Genomic DNA, 18,172 nt, shown 5'->3' with positions numbered 1-18,172 from the left:
GCCAAGTCTGTTTTACATGTTGAAGGTTTTAAATGGGTGATCCCAAGTGGTGGAGTAAAAAAAAGAAAAAAAAAGAAAAGGAAACAAAAAAAAGCCAAATACCTATGGTAAATGAAATAAGCTGTACACATTGCCTTTTATCCTAGACTGAGTCATGTGAATGTTCTTCACTGTGAACATGAACATATCTTTTCGTTTTGGGAAACATCTAAAAGAAAGAATCTAAAAATAGGCCGAGGTTGGAGAGGTGAGGAGTCTGAGAATGACGAAATGAAGCTGTGAACCGTTCGCATCCATCTGTGCTCTCTGAAAGAAATGTCGGTGTGATTTCTTTTTAAATAAAAAAATAAAAAATCTCCAGTTATGTGCACTTAGGCTCTGTTCACAGCTAACAAGTGGGCTCTTAGCACAAGACAACAAGCGTAGGCTGCAGGACAAGGCTGTTGTGTTTTTGTTTCTTCCATTAGGGGAACAAAACATTTCTGAGACATTGAATGTACTATCCCACTTTGGAATGGAAAAAACATCGACTTTTTGATGTCACTTAAAATTTATGACTCTTAAGTCATAAACTTAAAGTCCAGCTTAATCAGTATACAAATTATGAAATAACGTAATTAATTTGTCATCTTTTGAAATATTAACATAGGTGTGTTATTGTTGTATCTGCTTAATTTGAGAAGGAAAGGAAATCATTTTTTTTAGTTGACCCATTGTACTGAAGAAATGATGACCTGTTAAAGATTTCTTGTTGGGTCACATGGCACTACTCACTTACACAGCCAAAGAAGAAACCTTTGGCAGCTAGCTGTTAGCAGCTAAAAATACAAAAGCCACTGTCTATTTCAGAACTTCTTAGTAGCACCAGAAGGCTTTTCACTGCTTTAAAGAAAAAAAAAAAAAAAAAAAAAATAGTGTTTGAAAATCTCTTGTTCAAAATCTGAAATGCATAATCTGAAGATGAATCATGTAATTCTGTTTTGAAAATACAGTTTGAGATTCTTGACACCTTCCCATTATTTACATCACATGAGCTAAGTGCATTGCTACATCCCTGCTAAACAGCCTGATGTTAATTACAGTAGTACTTCCTGTGTCAGCCATTTATTAACACACATCTCAGAGCGCCGCTGAGTATCTCTGATTGAGTGATATTATCACAAGAACTAGACAGGAGTGTGCCATAGTGGTGAACAGGAGCCCCATGGGGTTTAGCGCTAAAGCTAAAGGTCTTTATTTAGATCAGTTTCTCAACCTTTTTTGGGTCAACGCCCCTCTGTCCATTATCCAGGTCCCTTACCGCCCCCCCATCAAAAAATTTGTAGGCTTCTTTGCACTGAATATTATTTTATTATTGATGTTACTATTACTATTGTTGATGTTTTGATTTTTATGGTGTTTTTTGTGTTTATCATCAAACATAATTTCCCAGAGAACAAAAAAGCAACGTGAATAGAAATTATTTTTACAGTCTGTTAAATGTGCAATGAATGGAGGCGTGCTGTGGTGGCGTAGGGGATAGTGCCACCCACGTTTGGAGGCCTGGAGTCCTCGGCGCGGCCGGCGGCGTTTGCTGCATATCTTCCCCCCTCTCATTCCCCCTCTCCTGTCAGCCTACTTTCATATAAGGGACACTAGAGCCCACAAAAGACCCCCTGGTGGGAGAAAAAAAAAAAAGAAATGAATAGACATTCCACTTAAATCGGTAGGCCTAACAGCAGCCAATCAGAGTGGAAAAAAAGTGTTTCTGTTCTGTGGCATTTTCTGATGTTAGTTGTTAAATCTTTCACAAAATGACCTGATAAAAGATGTACAACAATGCCAGTTAAACTTCAAACTATTTGAAAAAAATATTTCGTTGTCCATCTATGGAAGCGCACAAATAAAACACATTAAAATGTGTTTTATTGTCATCCAGACAGACAATAAAACACATTTTAATATAAGTTGCTGCTTTGACATGATCACTGCACTGCCAAAACATAGGTACAAAACTCCTCAATAAAACATAAAATATTTGAAAATCAAACACCAGACAAGTGAATCACAGCAACGTCATCATATTGCTGAACGGACTGCGGAGCAGCGCCAAGAAGCTAACAGAAACACTGAAGAGAAGAAGAGCTGCAAACAAATACAGTTGCAGCCAAGCATGTTTTAATGTTACACAACACTGTTTTAGCAAGTTGCTCAATGTCTAAAAAATAATACAACTGGTATTGTTGTGCATATAAGGTGTAAAGTTTACCTTTGAGCAGACGTCCCCCTTTTGTAAAAAATTTCCACCAGCGCCCCCTGCCGTCCTCTGAACGCCCCCGGGGGGCGTTACCGCCCCGGTTGAGAAACGCTAATTTAGACCCTCTCTGGACAGCTTCCCCTCGTTTTACCATCAGTAGCAATTCAATCCACAGGGAGCTTGTTTCACCCTTAACTCTAGACAACCAATTTCCTGGGCAGGGTTTGCCATACTATCGCTTTTGGTGATTTAAAAGGTGCAGCGTTTTTTTTTTGTTTGTTTTAAATCATGTGAGCTAATGCATGAGTACAGACCCCAGCTGGCGTGACCAAGTATTCCCTGGGAATCACAGAAGCGATGTTCCCAAGAGATCTGAGGTTTATGCCCTGGTGTTGTGTAATGGAGTTACTTTTCTATCTATCTATCTATCTGTCTGTCTGTCTGTCTGTCTGTCTGTCTGTCTGTCTGTCTGTCTGTCTGTCTGTCTGTCTGTCTGTCTGTCTCTCTGTCTGTCTGTCTGTCTGTCTGTCTGTCTGTCTGTCTGTCTGTCTGTCTCTCTGTCTGTCTGTCTGTCTGTCTGTCTGTCTCTCTGTCTGTCTGTCTGTCTGTCTGTCTGTCTCTCTGTCTCTCTCTCTCTCTCTCTCTCCCCTTTGGCCAGCGGGTTACATGGCAACCGTCTCCATATGGTAATTAATTGGTTCTACTTGCAGAACCCTTAAGTGTGACGTGGGTCTGGTGCATCAGTAACAACCTTCCCTGTTTATTCAGTCCAAGGGGACAGACTGAGAGAATCTCATGTTTAGGCTTCAACAGACACCAGTTTTCCACTTCAGATTCTGTAACTTACTATATTAAGTTATGAACAGCACCCTTGATTACATAACTTAACAAGAAGGCGCAGGGCTTTAACTCGCTGGAAGGAATTAGTTTAATTAAAGTCATGGTCTTTCCGCTGTGGTTAGCTGCACCCGTCCCGTCCAAACTGAATCAGCCACGGCGTTCCGACGTCCATCACACAGTACGGCTCTCCGGTTTGATGTTACAGCTTTCTGTAGACGGCTCAGTTAGACAGTCGGGTTTGAATCTGCGTTCTACCCCTGTGTTTAAGAAATCTACTATGTTTTTATGCATTGACCACTGTTGATCCCTAATTCCTCAATGCTGTTATTTTTATACGTGCAATATTCTCTGTACTTTTTTGGTTTTTGAAGAAAAAGCGATGCAGTGTATTTTGCTGAGATTGTGTGCTCTACTCTACCACATGAATGGTATAGAATTGTGATGGAAAATGACGTGTAATGTGCAGAATGCATCATTGCGTAACTTGATAATTAATTTTATTGCACAATCAAGTAACGACGTTAACCTCAGTAGTTGAAAAGAATACATATTTAATTTTTTAAGTCATGACTTAAAAAAATTTTACTTTGTAATTTAACGTCTTGAAATTGGGCCTCTGTCTCTTTAAGAAGCTCCTGCTCTTTCTGAAACTCCGCCTACAGGAAGTCCTCCCTACATTGCTCCTCTATTAACCCTGGTTCCCACCACATAATTACACTTGCCATAAGCTTTGCCTTGCACATGACTAATCATTTAACACGGTGAAACATGGAGTTGAGATTTGATTTTGAGAAAGAAACTGTGTTTGGCAGGCAGGTATCCCACTGTGTTTTGCTGTTTGTACGAATTGTTTCGAGAAATGCGCCAAAATCGACTTGAATAAAAACTGTGATGCCGTGGAGTGAACTGAAAACACATCAGTCCCTCGGCGAGGTCTTCAACCTGAAGGTTTTCCGAAATATTAAGACTTCCTGTTGCGTTCATGATCACTCATGCGTTCTTACATAAATCAGCTGCAACCCTTCTGACATTTTGTTTTCCCCAGAAGGGCCAAAAGGCCCCTCAGCCCGATAAGTTGTTCATGTGTTGCTGTGATGAATTGAATCTCGAATGAACGGCGCTCCACCCAGGAGCCACTGAGTTTCCAACTGCAAGATAAAAAACAAAAAACAGTAGTCTTTTTGTTTCACAGAAATTGTTTTTTTTTTATTTATTTTTTTTTTATTGAATAATTTGAATTTCTTTCAATGAAAATCAAACGTCCAGTAGAAATTTGCTGGACAAAGGAAGACTTCTACAGAGGTCAAAGTTTGTTTTTTTTTTCCTTTTTTTTTCTCATCCATCCATTTAAAAGAAAAAAATAAATAAATAAAACGGTTTAATCATGAAAATAGAGAGTTGAAAATAAAAACGGTTCAGATAAGAATATTGATTTTTTTTAACCTACAGGTGTGATTTCATTTTAATACTCTGGTAAAAACAGATAATATTTATTGCTGCTTTTTCTATCAAAAAGAACCTTATATAAAAATAAGCAGGCTTAATCCGCCTGACAATGTTCATCATAACATTGTTTTGTTAAACCTTTGCATTTCATTAAAACCTTTATGTTTGCTTCTTCTTTAAGGGCGTCGTGGGAACAATATTAAAGCTGAAACGACTTTTTCAAAACAAAAATTGATCTAGTGAAGAAGTTGTTGACTCTTCACTTTTATTACCTCTACAATTTAGTAAATCAGGTGCAGAACTATTATACTTTAGTATACACGACCTTCCCAGAAGGTAATGAGCATAATAAATAGTAAAGGTTGGGGAAAAAAAATTGCTTATCAAACAACAAAAAAATATCTATGAACAGCAGGGAAAATAAGTGGTGAACATTTTCAGGTTCTTCTTTGACTTTCCTGGCAGATGTTGGCAACAACCAGAATATCCACAGAAATCTAAATTTTAAAAAGTCAATAAATGACAAGGTGAAATGACACAGGCAACAGGCATTTAACACAGTACAGGAAATTCATTAAAAACTCAATAGAAAAGCTGTTAATAATAACTATGATCTGAGTTATGTGCTTTGTTCAGATTTCTAAAGACATGAACCGTCTTTAGATTTTAACGTTTTTCCACAAATTTCTATAGATCGGTTGATTGACCACTGGGACGTTCTAGCAGCATTATTGACAGGGATGGAGATCCCCCTCGGCTGTGTGTTTGGTACCATCGCCTTGCTGAATTCATCTTTGGGTTTTTATCAAGAACATCTCGCCACATTTCTCCACGTTTGATGCTTCTTCTTCAGCAGTGGAGTCTTGCGCTGTGGACATCGGTGGAGGCAGTGGCAGTTGAGTGTATTTCTTGTTTTCGCGAAACAATCTGGAATCTGCTAATGGAAGTTGATCTGATGCTCTCAGTGATTGGTCCGTGGCTCTTTGACAGCTGTTTTCATAATTCTTTTCCTTCCTCTGCCAAAAACCGTGGAAGGTGCTTGGTCATGACCACTTTGTGATGAAAATGTGCTCTTTCCAATTCTAGATGTTGACACCAATGATGTTCACTGGAACTATTGCAAGTTTAGAAATGCAACAGTTTTCTTTTACTCACCAGGACGTGTTGATAAACTTTCCTATCGGCCAGCTATTTTAAAATTCTTAACTTTCCGTCCCTTTTTGCGCTGCTTTCATTCATCCACAGCTGGTGTCATCTCACGTCACGCCACATTATTACTTCATATATGGATGTATTTGTTTTCATGATTTCCTACTTATGGATGGTATAGGTTGTTACCAACATCTAGTCTGAATCTCAAGTCAATATGTCGATTCCTTTCCTGCAAAATGAATTCAATATTTATTTTGGCCCAACTGTACATTTTTCTGTTCTCTAACAAATTACTAAGAAATATTATCATCAGACATACCATTTAAATGACTATTGAGAAAATATTAGTCATTGTGACCAACGTAACAACCATTACATGGTTCTCCTCCTGTTTTCATATTTCACCACATCCCATTTTCTCTCTTCTGTAGATGAGTGTGAACATCAGCAAAAATTGGTTCAGGCGAGATATTATTATTATTATTATTATTATTATTGTTATTAGTGATGTATTCTGATGAAGCATCCAGGGAGAGACAATGTTGCTTTAAACTTGATTTTTTTTTTTTTTTCCAATGATTTCTGTCAACAACTGTCAGCCTAAATTTCTTTGGATGGTTGCTGTGGGAACCATCAGTTTTTAATCAGTTTTTAACTTAATTATAAGCAACACTTTGTTACTTTGGTATCAAATACTTACAACTGCTAATAGTGATACAGGTACAGTTGAAATGGAAAAACAAACAAACAAAAAAAAAACACCATTTCCATTACATCCTTCAAAAACTTCTTTGGATTTATAAGCTCCACTAAGAGGAAATTGTGACACATTTAATTAAATCGGCTGAAAAATGGTGTGCTTCAGTGTTTATTGCTTTTATCTATGCCTCTCTAAGCTGACTCGGCTCTTTTTTTCTTAGCTAAATATCTGTCTACAGTGTGATTTTAACCAATCAGATGAAGTTGGTCATTGGTTCTTGTTCACAGTCCTATTTTCTAACGTTTACATCTCTCATTGGTGTAACAGCCACAGTGTTTTACACCTTTTAAAGAATCAAAACACATTAACTACGTTAATATGTTTTGTTAATCACAACTGATGCAAACTGAATCATTTTTAACAACAGACATTTTCTATTTCCAGCTCATCTTCACCTTTGAATTTCCCTTGTTCTTCATGATGAAACATGTTACCGACGGAAACCGGTTTCACCCCATTTTTCATTTCCTACAGTGGATATTGATTAAAGCAGTGTCATCACACAATTGTTTAACATACAGATTAGATTAGATGTTTATCCCCTGACTTGGGTAATATGCATAGATTCATTTTAAACAGAAAACAGGTTGTGTGGATTAATTGGGAGCAGAAAATGTTTGACCTGAAAATAACTGGAGGCGTTCGCACTGACGATACAAGCTAACAGCTTCTTAGTGCAGGGCCAATTTCAGAGCAGTTATCCAGCATCTAAAACAACATAAGCTTAAAATATTCTTTGTGTTTTGAGGGAATGCTACAGTTGGTATTTTTACATCAAGACAAATTCACATAATGCATTACAATTGATTCTACTTTGTCTACTTACTCCATCAATTGTCTTACAATCGCGTTAGAATGATATAAATATTGCTCAGACATTTTAAATGAACATTTCCCTGATCAAATTTATGCAAACTTTTTCTTCAGTTTTATTTGTTAAAAAATTGGTTCTTTAGATTGAGGAGATTAAAGGATATTTGCCTGAGCTAAATGATAGTGATCAGATGAAGGATGCTTTTTTTTTTAAATCAGCTCATGGTCTTCTCTGGATAAAAAAAAAATCTCATGCTAAAATTAGAATTTCTCAAAATACTTTATATAGCATTTGGATTTTGAATTTGAGTTGTTTTAGATGGTTGATTTGGCCATGAGATCTCTGACTGAAGTTACTACACTGAGATTCCTGCTAAGATACTGATGTCTTGTAACTGCTCCACACAACCACATTTTAACAAAAATGCAAACTATTGCTTAAGTTTCATATGGAATATATATGAGTTTATGGATACCAGCCAAAAACATTTGACCTCGTTGGTTACATGCTATACACAAGTATGGTTGTCGTTCCTTTTCTTTGTCAGATTACAAAGAACAGCTTTTCATGGGTGACCTTCATCAGGATAAACCTGGATTGTTCCAGCATGTCCTTAAAGTATGTGAATGTTACATTTCACCACTTTTGCTTTTGTGGTTTTTATATTAAAACCATGACATGAATGAGTCATAGGAATTCATCGTAAGTGTTGTAGTAAGTCATAAAGTGTTTGTGCTGTTTCATTTCAGTTGATCGATACATTCTTCGTCAAACTAAAAGCACATTTAATGTTTCCTGCTCTCCGGTGGAAATCAGATTTTTGTGCCAGAATATAAAACAAAGCTACGAAATGATGTTTTACTTTTGTGAGTGAATACTTAATGTCTTCCTTTATGCATGTCCAGCAAATTACAGCATTGCTAGACGAGCTGAAGAGAAGATCCAGAACATTACTACAGGTGGCCAAGAACACGTTCTACTTTTAAAGGTGCTTTTGAATCTGGTACTGCACACAAAACAGCTTATTTAGGAAATATATTTACACCTAAGATGTTTCATAAGGTCCTGCCAAAAATGTAGCGTTCTTAACTCAAAATGACCGCATGAAAAAACATTCAAGTTTTGGTGAAGGAAGGAGGTCTGTCTTTTCCTTAATTGTAGACGTTACTTACCATCGCCATCTACACTTGCATTTTCAAAAAATACCTTTTTAAGGGTTTTGTATTTGCTTTCAATTCTCTTACAATTCTTAGTTCTACCTATGGCACTTTGCATTGATCTGCATTTTTATTCCATGGATAAAGTTAAAGGAATCTGATGCTTGGTCAATGAGTTAGCGTCAAATTTCTGACTCTCTACGATAAGATCTTTGATCCAACGACCTGGTGGCCTGTAAACGTTCAAACTCATGTCGGCTGTTCCTGTCCGGACTCAGATTTCCCAGTGCTCTGCTCCCGCCACCTAAGTCATCCTCCTCCTCCTCCTCCTCGCGGTTTAGGAAGGCCAGCTCGTTTTCGTAGCAGAAGGTGTTGGAGCTGGGCATAAGGAACTTGTTCTCCACCATGTCCTTGGCACTGCAGCGAGGGGTGGACGGCACCTCGTACGTTTTGTGAAAGTGTGAATAATCCACCTTGTACAGGTTTTTTTCCTCAAACAGGACAGGTTCAAACCTGTGGCCCCAAAGAATCTCAGAGGCCAGGTAGGAGCTGCGAGCCTGCGTGGTCATGGCGGTCGCTTCGACCATTCCCTCTAGGATGACGACGATTTCAAAGTCTGCCGTCTCCAGATCCTGCTTGCTGATTCCAAACAGAGGGCTCTCCTCGTCTATCTCATGGAGAATAGTGATGGGTGAAACCAAGAAGATCCTGTCCAAACCTTTGTCAAACCCTACATTAATGTCTATCTGGTCTAGCGGAATATACTCCCCTTCATCAGTTATCCGAGGTTTGATTAGCTGTGCTCTGACATGGGCTTCTACAATGTGACTCTTGCGAAGGTTTCCCACTCTCCACATAAGAGACAGCTTTCCATCCCGCATGGCAATGACCGCGTTGTGGCTAAACAAGAGCGTTTGCGCTCGCTTCTTAGGCCTCGCCATTTTAGCCATGATGGCGCCTATCATGAAGCAGTCAATGATGCAGCCAACTATTGACTGGAAGACAACCATGAAGACAGCCACTGGGCACTCCTCGGTCACGCAGCGGTAGCCATACCCTATGGTCGACTGTGTTTCAATGGAGAACAGAAACGCGGCCACAAATCCGTTGACCTGCAGCACGCAGGGAGTGAAGTTGTCGTCTCCAGCTGGGTTGTCCAGATCCCCGTGCAGCAAAGCAATGACCCAAAAGGCCAACCCAAAGGCCAGCCAGGACATGACAAACACAAGAGTGAAGACTACCAGCATCCATCGCCAGCGGATGTCGACGCACGTGGTGAAGATGTCGGCCATGTAGCGCTGTGACTTGTCATCCATGTTGGCAAAGTGCACGTTGCACTGGCCATTCTTTTTCACAAAGCGGTTGCGGCACTTGCGGCGTGTGTGGATCTTCCCATTCCCAAAGCCGTTCATGCCATGCATGTTAGTGAGGCGGAGGCCCTCTTCCTCTGACGAAACAATGCTGTAGCGGTTGATTCTTCCCACACTCATGCTCCTTGATGTCGTCTCCAGCTGCTGGGCTTTTGTCAGACGGGCAGGCCTGGAGTCCAAGTGCGTGATCAAGGCCCCTCTCAGCTTGATCACTGGTTAAGCTGCATTTTAGTGAGTCATTTAGGGGGCAGAGTGGGAGGTCAGTGCATGAATCCAGTTCCCTGTAGAGTGTCAGGAGAGAGCAGTGTGAGTAACATGATGGTCAGGTCATGTGAAACAGCACACCTGTTGGCAAATAATAAACAGTACAACTTGTTATCTTTTTAATAAGTTTTCTGCAGGGCATTGGAAACTCTGCCAGTTTCTTAATTTTTTTTTGTTGGATGTAATGTCCATGGAATATTTTTTTCTGCCCTATTTACCAAATACATGTATGGATGGACGGAAACATAACTATTTTATAGATTTTTTTTTTTTTTGGCTGGTTAATCCAGAAGGAAACGGGAATGAAGCCCTAACGAGAAAAATTACACATCTAGTAGGAAGTGTTTGTCTGTAATTCCCAGTTCAGGGTCTTCAGTGTTAAAGCTCATCCAGTTACTGTGGTTACTATCCTCTTTTTCTCCTGCCCTCTTTAATCATCATGACATTAAATCCAATTAATGCTCCCAGAAGAGTCTTCCTGCCTTTTGATGTGAGCTAAACAAGAGCAGGGCTGGCCTCACACGGTCGCCACTTATGTCAAATTACCTTTCCTGTGTTTTCCTTTAGAATTATTAAGAAAGTTAGAAGTGACAGCTAATCAAAGGGATAGTTCGGGATTTTATAAATCATGTTCCGTGTGAGGCTTATAATTGGTTAGTATCTCTTGGATCCAGATTAGTCAGAAGGTGGAGGCTGAAACTACAACAAGCTAAGAACAAAGCGACAAGCTAAGAACAAAACGGGCTTCTACCGCTTAAAGACAACTTCAATCTCAAACATTTAAAAACGGTTTATGAGGAAACTATTTCATAAACCTTGAAAACTTGATTAAGTGGTAATTTACGCACAAGCTAAAGATAATGTATACTGGAAATAGAGGGGATGGTGCACCACAACCAATCTTCCCAAAGTATTTTCATCCAGTAGTGACCTAAAATTTGTTACTGTACTTAAGTAGCTTTTTCAAGAATCCATGCTGTACTTAAGTATTTCTTTTCCTGATGATGTTTTACTCCCTTCAATTGAACACAAGTAACTGTCCTCTCTGCTGACTACATTCTCAAAAGTCGCTTGTTACTTCGATGTTTGTCGATGATGACAAAGTTGTAAGAAAAGAGAGAGATGAATGCAGACCCAAAAAAAAACAATTCTTGTAAGAATTTTTTCTTTTTTCTTTTTGACAAATCAGAAAAAACCCCATTTTTAGGTAAACATGTTTCTAAGGGAGGTTATGAGCAAATGAGGACAACTTTTTCTTTTGTAGATTTATAAGGGATTATTTTGTATGTTTGAAGGTGAAAGTTCTATTTTTTACATTGAACTTTTCTACTATAATTTAAAACTTGTACTTTATTTTACTTTCACGTAAAGAAAGAATGGTAAGCTCACCTTTTACTTCAGTTCTCTCACTGAAGTAAGGAATGTGAATACTTTTGCCACCTCTCCCTAAAGGAAAGGTAAGGCAGTAAAAAAATTAAATAAAAGAGGATTTGCTGAACTGTCAGATTATATAAAGCAATATTTTTGCTTTACACCAGAACATCAGCAGCGGCACACAGCCTGCAACCTCTATTTTATGTGCTATTTCTTCATAAATAACCAACCAGGGCAAATGGGACAGCAGTTCAAAGGTTCATAAAATAGTGTTAGCATTATGTTTTTTAGGACTGGATTGATTTCAAGGCGGTAGAGCAGAAGGTCAATTTAAGTTTGTTCTTTCTCAGACTAGCTATTAGCTTCAAACAAAATAGTTGACCACTGCAGATAAATTAAAGAGATTTTAATAGTGGTGGAAAGCTAATAGCTGGACAGAAGGAAGCTAAACTATAGTTTCTTGTGGAAGTGCAGATATTTAATATCCATAAATGTTTTCCCTTTGAGAGGTTTTGAATTGCCAAAGTCAGCTGAAACAATTAGCAAGACAAGAACGCATGGCAACATGCTAACAGTTTCACTGTTTCATAAACTCACTGTAATATAACATTTGGCTCCAACAGGTGAGGGAAATACAGCTGACAATAACATCACAGAACCTCATATCAGAAAGTGGAAACGATCCATTTAAGCCACAATAATTCAATACCAAACACCGTGATGACAGTTCGACTGTAAGATTGTGTAATTGTTTTTCTAATTGAAGAGGCGCGTCATACATAATGTATGCTCATCAGAAATAAGGACAGCATGTCCTGGCTGTATTTATGGTCTTTCAGCAACATGCTGTGCAGTCATCACAAGGTGTGCTCCCCTGCTTGTTCTCCTGTGGCCTAAGTTTACCATTGTCCTCCGTTTACAATATTTATACAATGGGAGAACTGGGGGGGTTGTGTGAACTGGAGCTCCTGTGGGATTTGTGTGTCTGCCACTGATTCATTGGTCACGCAATTCCAGATGCTGCAGAGACGCAGACTGAAGGACTCTACTTATTTGACCTCATTCTGTAAAATTTGCAGTGTTATTAATCATGCAGTGAGGATGCACTGAAATAGGCTCCCCTTCCCTTGGTGCTTCCTACAAGAGTAAAGCAGATTTCTCACTAGTATCTTGGCCTTTACCATATGTAAGTAAACACATTGCAGAAATCCTGACCAGGAAGAAGCCAGTTACAGAGTCAGAACCCAATCTAACAATGTTCAGTGCTTTGTAGACATGTCCGCCTTGAACTTTTTCACATTCTGTCATGTTCCAACCACAAACGTTATTATTTGGGAAGGCTATGTGATAGAGGCATTTTTGCTTGAAGGCCAAAAAATGTACGCCAAATTGTTCACATTTCTATATGTAACATTTAGAAAATTTTACATATAGACCCACCCTACAAATGTGAACTACTTTGGTCTGTTGCACATGAAACATTGTGGTTAGAAACTGCATCCTTGAAAGCTGCTCTATGTCCACCCAGGCGTTTTGCACAGCTGAATGGTTGCCATGGGAGATTAAAGGATTTCTCAAACATGCATGAAAGAATCAAAGCAACACTTCAGGTATGTTTTGAGGAGAGAATCACATTGTAACATGATGTAAAGCTCAAAAAAAGTTTAATTTAAATAATACTGTCCCTTTAAGGGAATGAATACTTTTGAAAGGCACTGGATGTCCCAAAGAGTCTGGACAAAAAATGAGTAGCGGGGATGATTTTGGGACATCTCTTATATCATTGCCTCTGTCAGGCACGAGATAACCTTACCAAAGCACCGAGTGCTGAGCCCTGGGGTCAAGATGTCTACCTCCTGGGAGGTGGACTGAAGTCCCTCTGGGCGCAGACTGCTCTCATTGTTTTGCATCGTCCGCTCTGTGTGTCTGCCTGTCTGATTTGGACCCCAAAGACCCAACAGTTCACTCATGTGTGCTTCCCAAATCCCAAGTGCCTTGCTGTCTGCCATGCACACTACAGCCCCGCTGCTTTACGTGTGCGCTCCCTCACATGGACGCTCTGCTGATCTGCGGGCCGGTTCTCCACGTTCCGTCCCTCGGGGTCAAACGCACGCCCTCCGCAGGAAAACGTACTGTAGCCAACGCCGCTATTTTAGTACTTTTGACGACACAGCTCATCAAAGCAACAGCTGTCGGTGCTAAAAATAGGCTTCGTTTTGCTCAATTCATTACACCCTGAAACACGTCGGACGTTTTTTTTTCTTCTCCTTATACAAATGTAACAGCTGGGGAGGTTTGTATTTTACAGACAGATAACTTCACTGACTCTGTTATGTAACTGTAACTAATCAAGAACTCCAGCATTGTCGTGGCGTGTCGCACCAAAGCAGGTCTGACCTGAGCAGCCCCGTACGGCCCCGAGCCTCCACAGCCTAGCGCAGCCACGCAGTGTCAGGTGTCCAACTGGTTCATTAAATGAAAGTAAAAACTCCTCCGGAGCCCTTGGAGTCATTGGATAAGAGCCTGAAAATCCTAAACTCTACTGTGTAAACCACATTGTGGCTCAGCGATCAGTGCCACTCCGGGTAAAAACGTCCCCACAGCCCAAAGATTAGCTGATTTTCTGTGAAACAAAGGTCCCTGCTTTCTTTAGATTAACTTCCGCACTGCAGACGGCGGCTAAATGATCTCTGCTGCTTCCTTACCTTTCTCACAGTTCTGGATGTTCTGAACGTTTTAGTTGTTGCTCTGACTGTAAATGCGAGGAGACAAGTAGATTCTTTTTCTTGTGACCATTTCCTGACTGATGAAGATCAACAAGGATTGGGTTGCATGAATGCTATAAGCTGTTGTCTTTCCCATTTTGAATAGTGGCTAAGAGATAACATTGCTAATGTAAAGCTGCTAGTCACTCAGATCTACTTAAAATGGCAAAGAACTGATTAAGAAAATGTTCAAGGCAACTGGACTTCTCTTGTTCCTTGACACAGGAGGCGTCCACATGCGACGACATGAAGCCGATCAGGATCGTTTCTGACCCACATGACTGGAAATGTACAAAAAGGCTTCAACTGCACTGACTTGAATTAATGCAATAATACGGCGCTGAAATAAAAGACAGTTTGTTTTTGTGTCTTTTTGAACCAATAGCAGTTTTCCACTCATAATGTGATCAGAAACACGACCTGAGAAATATGAGCACCAAATTAGGATAAATCCTAAGAGGATTTACTGCAATAAATAAGTAAGTGAAATAATAAACCATAGTTATCAGCCATCTTAATGACACAGCATATTGGTGGATCAAAAGGTAAAAAAACCCCAAACCTTTTGAGCTCAATGACTTGATGATTTTGTTTAAATTCTGTAAACTTACAGCTTCACAGTTTGTGTTCACAATGTTGCAATTTAATGAACTATTAAATCTCACATCTCCCCCAAAAAAAGAAAAGTTTTGGGTTCTTTGATAGAGATCGTTGCTTTGACAGAATCTATCAGCATTATAAGTTTATCTCCATTTATGTACTGACCCTGAATAACTACTTTTTTAAAAAAAAAAAAAAGAAAAATGAAAAAAGTACATGCTGATACTGTTATGGATTAAACAAACAGGGAGTTCTTAATTTGGACAAATTTACTGTAAATAAAATAAATGTTTTTTTTTTACCCATCTGGATCAATCAGTGGGACAACTCGGATTCCAAAAGTATTCTCACCTCTTGAACTTTTCCATCCATATTTTGTCACATTACAACCGCAAACATAAATATGTCATTGGACGTTAATGTGAAAGACCAACACAAAGTGGTGTACAACTGTGAAAGAGAAAGAAAATGATACGAGTCCATTTTAAATTTTTTTTTTAAACAAATAAAACAACTGAAAAGTGCGGCTTGCAAATGCAGTCAGCTGCCTTTCCTCTGAGTGCAACAAGTTGCCTGATGGCTGCGGGTCGAGTCCATCTGTGTAGTTGAATCTCGGCAGTCCAGAGACATGTCAGAGAGAGCGAACTTGAATTTCTTCCAGAACTTTTTTCTGGTATATTTTTTTTTTCATGGAATTTAAAAGAAGAGACCAACAGAACGCTGATAAATAACTCGATGCAGTAAAAATAAGTGGGAGGGAATGGAGAGAACAACGAAGTCTGCTGGGAGAGGGGAGTCCATCTCAAGTAAGACGCACAGGAAACTGAGCTGCTGAGGATCCGCCTCAAACCCCCCTTTATCCCCCCCAGAGACCATTGTGAAGGAAGCTCAGAGGCTCAGGTGTCACTTTATTTTCCTATAGCTTACCATGTGGAACTCAGCTGGTCTCAAGTGACCTAAAAGCACTTCCTCATAATAGGTAACGTAGCATCTTAAGGCTGCAGAGAGGCCGTCTGAATGCGTTGGATTTAATGAAATAATCAGGGTTACCAGTTCTATAACTGCAGCTCACAAACATGATGAAATCCAACAGATTTTGGATGGTGACTGACCCTGCAGGCTCCCGTATCTAGGCCACTTCCTGTGCATTATTCAGGCTGCTCTTCCAAAAAATAAAAAAATAAATAAAAACTGCTAACTAACAGCAAACCGACGAAACTCCACAGAACCGACCCCCCCCACCCCGCTTCACTGTTATAATAAACGACTCGACTCGGCTGCAGGCCCGACGTTTGCACCTGCAGCTGCTCCACCACACAAACACCTGACGGCTCCCTCATCACAGCTTCTTCCCTGGGCCGAGCTGCGCTGTAGCGGTGCAGCTTGTTTTATTACTTGTACAACTTCACAACGCCCAACTCACCCACATCACACCTTCGCTCTGTAATTTTCTAATTTTAAACAACACTGGTTAGTTAGAGCACACACACAAGCTCCAGCCTGTTACCTAACACACCGCAGCCACGACGAGTCTCCAAAAAAACAAAAAATAAAAAATGATTTGAAGCTTTTTCTCCTTTTGGAAAATGACATATTCATGCTGGCATTTTGTCCTGGTGAGTAGGTGAGTGAAATCGAAATAGTCTTGAGAAGACATGACCTGCAGATTTACATTATATAACCTCCATCCCGTCTTTTTGCAACTGAACGTCACTGATTGTTTTAAGCCAGAGCAGCACCTGAAGCAACATGTTCCTCCATTAACACGTCTGCTTTCTGTTCTCAGATTCTTGTGCTTAACTGCTTCCTCACTGAGGCAAAATGTAAAACTACTGATTCAGACTTTATGGTTTGTTCACACTGATAGGATTCATGACTCTGTTTCTCACACTCAAGCCATTTAAAAAAAAAAAAAAAAAAGAATATCAGGTTTTATCACATTTCTCCAAAACCTAATTGGAAATTTGGAACATAATTTACCAAATTTTGATGTCAACATTCTAAACTTGGATATTTCATCAGCTACGTTAATACTACGGCTGCTACCATTATTAATTATAGCAATGATAATCATGATAAACTAAAGTAAACTTCATGTAGCCTGTTTTGTTTATTAGAGTAGCCATCTTGTTTTAGGTTGTTTCTCCTGTGGCTTTATTTTTTTTAATTCTTCAACTGCAAGTTTTTTTTTTTTTCATAAATGTGAAATTGGAATTGATTTTTTAGGGTTTCTGTTTTAGAATGTTGATAATTTTGATTAATTAAAATTTTATGAATATTTCAAGCCTAAAAAAAATATGTTATTCTCTCTAAATCATTGTTTTCTTCATCTTTTTTTAGTAAAAAAAAAATGCAACTTGGACATTTTGACAATGTGTTCAAATAGAAGAGAGAGAAACTCAGAGTAAGTATTTGCATAAAAATAATAAGTAAATAAAACGTTATATTAAAGTGCAGAAATGAGACCTATTCAATTGTTTAGGTTGCAAATTAATCTGATTTCTGAAGTTGTTTCATTTTTAATTTCTGCCATCTTCATTTCCATCATTTTTTTTATTTTTTTTTATTATTTTTTTACGTTTTCATCCCCCTGACAAACTAAATGGCTGAAATAACTCGATCTGGTTTAGTTTGCTCTCCTGATTTCAACAGATATTTCCGGCCGGTTTGGGAACAGATCTTTTTAAAAATGTCCAGTGAGATTTTAGTATTTACTGTGAAACGACTGAGGACGTGTTCTACCGGGATGCACCTCCACTGCTCCAGACAGTGACAGACGGGCTGAAAGTTTGCGGTAAACTTCCTCGTCTTACCTCTATCCCCACCTGTCTGAGTCGGGGGCTCCAGATCCGCGGGGCGCTGCGTCCTCTCCCAGTGCTCCCATTAACCAAACTGAGGCATTCTGCGCGTCCGCAGCCTGAGCTTCTCCTCCTCCTTCTACTCAAAAACAGAAGAGGGCCGCTCCGTCATCCTCTGCACCTTTGGGTCTCATCATCCTTTTCCAGTGCAGATGAAATGCAGTTGCCACCCTTGAACCTCGGGGCCCCCGCTGCTGCCTCTGGCTCTCTGCCTGGACCTGCAAAGTGGGGTGCAAAGCTTTTTAAACAGAGCTATCCAAAAGACAATTCTGGTTTTTGCATCTCCATCCTCGAGGCAGTCGTTTCAGCAGGTCCTTCTTACTTTTAATCCTTTACTCTGTCCTTTTGTTTTTAATCCTAAAAACCAGTAAATGTCCCCCAACTGCTCTCTCTATCACTCTTTAGCAATCTGATCTAGCTGGACGGCTGTTCCCTCTCTCCTCTCTCTCTCTCTTCCTGCTCCATGTGGCATCACAGCCGCCCTCCTCTTTCTCTCCCTCCCTCTCCCTCTCGGTGTCTCACCCTCCCTCCCTCCC

The 18,172-nt window shown here is 39.6% G+C and overlaps 2 protein-coding genes across 3 annotated transcripts in view; one reads left to right on the top strand and one right to left on the bottom strand.

Annotated features, from left to right (window-relative positions):
- The window catches only part of med24 (mediator complex subunit 24), a 76,638-nt gene that overhangs the window by 2,529 nt on the left and 55,937 nt on the right, over window positions 1-18,172 (top strand). The window lies entirely within an intron of this gene.
- On the bottom strand, window positions 4,309-18,019 carry LOC122823175 (ATP-sensitive inward rectifier potassium channel 12). Of its 2 annotated transcripts, XM_044102532.1 has the most exons (3): window positions 17,959-18,019; window positions 17,592-17,854; window positions 4,309-10,056 (listed from the first exon to the last, which is right to left on the bottom strand). In XM_044102532.1, the coding sequence occupies exon 3, from the start codon at window positions 9,893-9,895 to the stop codon at window positions 8,588-8,590; it is 1,308 nt and encodes a 435-aa protein (XP_043958467.1). In that variant the 5' UTR covers window positions 9,896-10,056; window positions 17,592-17,854; window positions 17,959-18,019; the 3' UTR covers window positions 4,309-8,587. The 2 variants fall into 2 exon arrangements, with proteins under 2 accessions (XP_043958467.1, XP_043958468.1); XM_044102533.1 differs by lacking the exons at window positions 17,592-17,854; window positions 17,959-18,019 and adding an exon at window positions 11,429-11,477.

Source organism: Gambusia affinis, linkage group LG20 (assembly GCF_019740435.1).
Source record: "Gambusia affinis linkage group LG20, SWU_Gaff_1.0, whole genome shotgun sequence".
Classification (NCBI taxonomy): Eukaryota; Metazoa; Chordata; class Actinopteri; order Cyprinodontiformes; family Poeciliidae; genus Gambusia; species Gambusia affinis.
Note: the sequence above shows the minus strand (reverse complement) of the source record. Positions and strands in the feature narration are given on the sequence as shown.

What these genes read in the sequence shown, in the direction of transcription:
- LOC122823175 (XM_044102532.1), bottom strand. Translation starts at nt 9,895, where the DNA reads ATGAGTGTGGGAAGAATCAACCGCTACAGCATTGTTTCGTCAGAGGAA.